We start from the raw sequence: 5,000 nt of genomic DNA, 5'->3' as shown, positions 1-5,000 counted from the left end.
TTTGTATTTCCATAACACTTCAGACACTTTAAAAAGCTAGGAGGGAGATGTTAAAAGAGGAGAGCGTGTGTATTATTTGATCCTAGAGGTACGTTTGGGACTAAGAGATTGCGCTTTTCGTGACCCCTCGCCTAGAGCCCTGGGAGTGCTCTCTCTCTCTCTCTCTCACCAGGCATCCTGACGATACACCCAGCTTTCCTGAACTAATTAGCAGGCGGTTGGGTAGCCTTTTACGAGCATCGTCCGTTGCCAAAGCGGAGAGGACGCATTGGAACACAACACTCTCTGTCTATGGTGACTGTGGGGAGACATGACATCACTGGATGTGGAAGTGTGTGTGGAGTGTTAGCGTGTGGAGGTCAGGTCACCTTCGCTGGATCACAGCTTAAGCGTGTGTTCCAGCATAGTCTTGGAGGATTTCGTTGCTGCCGGGCGGAAACCTTGTATGTCCAAAACTCCAAAAAACCTGTGTTCCAATGGATCCATTGAAGTTATTTAGTCACAAGTTTTTAATACTTTATAAAAACCAGACTTAACCACTTTCACTTTAAATCTTCTTTCATAAATAGCCAAAAATAGCTGATCTACAAGCTCAAAACGTGCCGCGTTTTGAGCTACTCTTGTGTGATACTGTAGTGTGACGAAGTAGGGCACTCATTTATGACTAAACATGAAAAGTTGAATTATGGAGATACAAGGTTTGTGCCAGACGGCAGCAAGATCTAATCTCGGTTACAACATCAGCGTTTGGCATTTTGTAAGGGTTTTGTAAGAGTTTTTACAGTTACTGGTACACGTGTGTTCACACTTGGAAGCTGCACAGTACAGCTCCAGTCTTACTGTTGGCCACTGGGAGCCTGCATTCAGTCCCCTATGGGAACTGTGGTTAACCACAAGCCCATTATACTTCCTCATACTAAGGCTTTAAGCATGTTAGGAACATATTCCTGCCAGTGCCTTTGAGCAAGGCAGTTGCCTTAGGGGTTGTGTCCACCTCAAGACCCATGGGTCCTTGAGGGGGTTCCAGGGGGTCCCCAGCGAAATGTATGAATATAGCATCAAAATCAGTTGAACCACTTTAACCCTATATACATCGAAAATAGCAGATGTACAAGCCCACAGCGGGTTAAACTTCCAAAAATATATATATTTTTGAAACACAAATCTTGTATGGGGGTCCCTCCTGGCACAACATATTATTATGGAACAAATACATCATTTCGGGGGTCCTTGGCATGAAAGAGTTTGAGAACGACTGTTCTACTCATCTATCTATTGAGGTGGTTGAGAGAGACATTTACACCCACCATGGCTCTCTCTATTTCCCATCTGTTATCACCATTCCCCACTGTTAATGTCCCATACAAGTCTGTCTCTCTGGCCCTGTGAACGGCTTTATTACTGAAAGCATCTTCTGTTACACTGACTGTTGAACACCTCCTTGTAAGGCCATCAAGCACACTGTAAAAGCCTGATTTCTATTCAGTTGCGTGCTTTGGTGTCTCGCACCGAAAATCGCAGATGTACAAGCTCCAAACGCGCCGCAGCGCGGCGCGTTTGGAGCTTGTACATCTGCTATTTTGGGTGCGAGGCACTGCGTGCGACCAAGTACAAAGCAGCCCATTAGGGGAAACTTGGAGCTTGTGTGGCTAAATTACCATGGTGACAGCCCTTGGAAGAGACAGAGCGCTTTGTCTAGCATGTTAACTAGACATTACTTCATTGATTTGTGTTCACGATAGTGTCATTCTGTTCTTTCTCTCCCAGTTCGTACATCAATTTAATCTACCCCTGGGTCAATGACTTTACGTCTAAGGACCTTGAATTAGGGGCTAGAAATCATACAAGATAAGTAATTGGGTCAGTAACAGATCTCCTTCATGCTTCAGCCGGGTCGCTATCCCAGTTTGAATTTGTGTCAGGAAGGTGAAAAGGCAGACGCGTCACATTGTGACACGTTGTGAGTTTGTAGATCGGCTCTTTGTGAAAACATTTTGAAGTATGAAATAGGGCTTAAGTAGCAAATATTTTATTTGGCATTTAGTAAGTAATGATAAACATTGACATAGTGATACGAGTGATAACAAGTGTTAAAGAGGCTATTTTGCATGTGTATGAATAAAGGTTAGTGTATTGACTTGACAGACAGACAGACAGACAGACAGACAGACAGACAGACAGACAGACTACTTTTTACTGCGTCACCTACCTTGTTGTGAGAGCTGCAGACGAGGTCCTGTTTGGCTCCAGGTTTTTCCATCGGGTGGAGCAGCATCGTAGAAGCAGTGTGCGGGCTGCAGCCAGAGCAGAGGTACCACACACAGTAGCAGGGTCCTGACTCCAGACACACCCCACGGGGCCACAGAACCAGTGGATGTCATCACAGGATGCGCACCTCAGCGTTTCACAATGTCAAAGAGGAGAAGCAACGATCGCCAGGTCACATCACACTCTGCAGCTTGGACACAGCTAGGAGAGAAGACAAGAAACAGATACAGTATTTAACCACTTTTCAACCTGGCGTCTTTATTTTGGACATTACAAAACATCCATCTATAAATGCACAGAGTCTCTGTCTGTGTGTCTGTCTGTCTGATAGCTATAAAATTATTTGGAGTTAAACCCAACTTTCTGTAGTAAAATACAGTATGGAGTTTGCCGCAACCAAATGATGGTAGAAAACACATAAAAAATTATTAAGAGTTTATTCCATGAGAATATATTCTAAAGTTACACAGAAAATACAGGCATATTTATACACGTATTGTTATCTGGAAGAAGCTCCCCCATAACGTCATCAGGTCAGACATCACAGCCAGCTGGTGTACACGTGTATCTTTCCACATCTTATTTTGTCACAAGCAATCAGTTATATCATCGTGACAATTCAAGAGTATTCCTACATATCTGGAGGTTTCATAAAACAATAATAATGTCATGTGGACCTGAGGTCATCTGGTACAAGGACAGTACATCAGATAGCAATCAGATAATGGATGATGGTGGCGTCATACACGCTGCTATCTTTAATGTCTATGAAGTTTTGATACATAAGGAGGCAACTCAATATGTTCTGTCAAATACAACACCATGGAGACAGAGAGGAGGAATGACAGTTGATGTTAGGAATCCAAAAGGTTTACAATTTATTTTGTACAACAAGCCAGACAAAAGGAGTAAAACACATTTCTAAGAGCACCAAAGTGTGATCATGGTTTTGTTTCTGATGCTCAGTCATTAGTTGAATTATGTTGTTGGTGTCATATGGCCTGTGTGTGGGTCATGCCAAAAACACAAAGGATGGAAACCACTGAAAATGTATTTTAGGTGTTTAATAGTCACAGAGAAAATGACTGGACGCAAAGCAGAGGGGATTACAAGCTCTGTAGTGTGAAAACACCCTGCTGGAAGTTCCTCTGACATGATTTAGCTGAGTAAAATGTCATGTCCTGGGGTCTCATTTATAACAACATTCCTAAATGAGCAGGCATGTTCAGGTTACGTAGGTACATGAGTTCTCAGATGCGTGTACACACATACTCAGGACAGGACAGGACGCACTCACTCACGCACGCACGCACGCACGCACGCACGCACGCACGCACGCACGCACGCACGCACGCACGCACGCACGCACGCACGCACGCACGCACGCACGCACGCACGCACGCACGCACGCACGCACGCACGCACACACACACACACACACAGACACACACACACACACACACTGTACTGTACATACATGATGTATGTACAGTACATCCTGTCCATATATAGATAGATTAGAACATAAACAGTTCGTATGTGAGACCCCCTCGCCAAAGTGCTGATTTATGCACCCCAGGTTCACTGTGAGCATCTGACCAATTACTTTCTGTGCTCCAAATGGGCCTGAAAGACAAGCACATTACTACAAATGAGTCCAGGGGTTGAGGCTATATAATTCACCTCTCATTTACAGGATAAACAAGACGAGGAGTATGAAATTCACAAATGATTTATTTCGCATTCTAAATAGACTTTGGTGCAGACGGCAGCAGGCCCTTAAGAAAGGTCTACTTAAAACCATTTCTCATTTCACTGAATTAATCAAATTCGATGCACAGAAACAACGAGTCGTTTCGTATTCCAAGTGCGTGTCAGATGAGTGGCTGGACGGCTAGCAGATGCCTGAACAGACGTCTTATTAAAATGCACAAAAAATTCAGCTTACATACTAAATAAACAATGCAAAGACCCTAGATACACAGAAATGACTGGTCTCATATTCCAACTGTAGTTTTGACCTGGAGGCAGACAACAAGCAGATGACTGACTAAATTACTTTATTCAAAACTCACTTAATATTATCAAATTCTTTCATGGGTGATTTCATAGAGCTCTAGTACTGTATTTCAAACCTGGAGATAGACATTATGCCTATAGAATATGTGTGTGTCAATGTCTTATCGAAACAGGTAGAACTCATTCTACAGTAATTTATATCATAAACAAGATAGGTATACCAATAAGCAACTTAAAAAATCAAAAAGCTATGTTTTTTATATACATTTTATTCTTATATCAACGAATCGACTCAAAAAAATCTAATAGATTGTTTATAATCGAGTAAATCGATTAGTCTAATTAAGCACTTAAGCCCTGTATTAGACTTTGTTGTACAATGGGCATACAAAAGTAGTAAAAATAGCCGATCTAAATGCTCATGCTGAGACGCATTATGAGCTTGCAGATCTGCTATTTTCATTATACTGTATATATTTTTTATAATCGTTGTCATTAATTGTAATCGATGCAAACGTTTGAAATAATTGTGATGTTGATTTGAAGTTAAATCGCCAAGCCCTAGTGAGGCATGTTTTGAACCAGCTCTTTCACTTTCACAAAATCCTATCCATTCTTGTACCCAGAATTCCACAGACAGCATCTGGCTCGGTGCTGAATCTGTGGTTTATTTTCTCTGGAGGGATGATTATGCCGGTATGTGATTGGAGGTC

General features: G+C 42.3%; 1 protein-coding gene across 1 annotated transcript in view; it reads right to left on the bottom strand.

Annotated features, from left to right (window-relative positions):
• Positions 1-5,000, bottom strand: part of LOC308082888 (semaphorin-3D) — a 148,949-nt gene that overhangs the window by 77,015 nt on the left and 66,934 nt on the right. The window contains exon 2 of the mRNA XM_080424964.1: positions 2,210-2,469. Coding sequence (XP_080281090.1) covers positions 2,210-2,381 — 172 coding nt within the window. The 5' untranslated portion in view covers positions 2,382-2,469. The remainder of the gene's footprint in view (positions 1-2,209; positions 2,470-5,000) is intronic.

Source organism: Gymnoscopelus braueri, assembly GCF_963280865.1.
Source record: "Gymnoscopelus braueri genome assembly, chromosome: 3".
Classification (NCBI taxonomy): Eukaryota; Metazoa; Chordata; class Actinopteri; order Myctophiformes; family Myctophidae; genus Gymnoscopelus; species Gymnoscopelus braueri.
The sequence above is the reverse complement of the archived record's forward strand: the minus strand, read 5'-3'. Positions and strand labels throughout refer to the sequence as shown.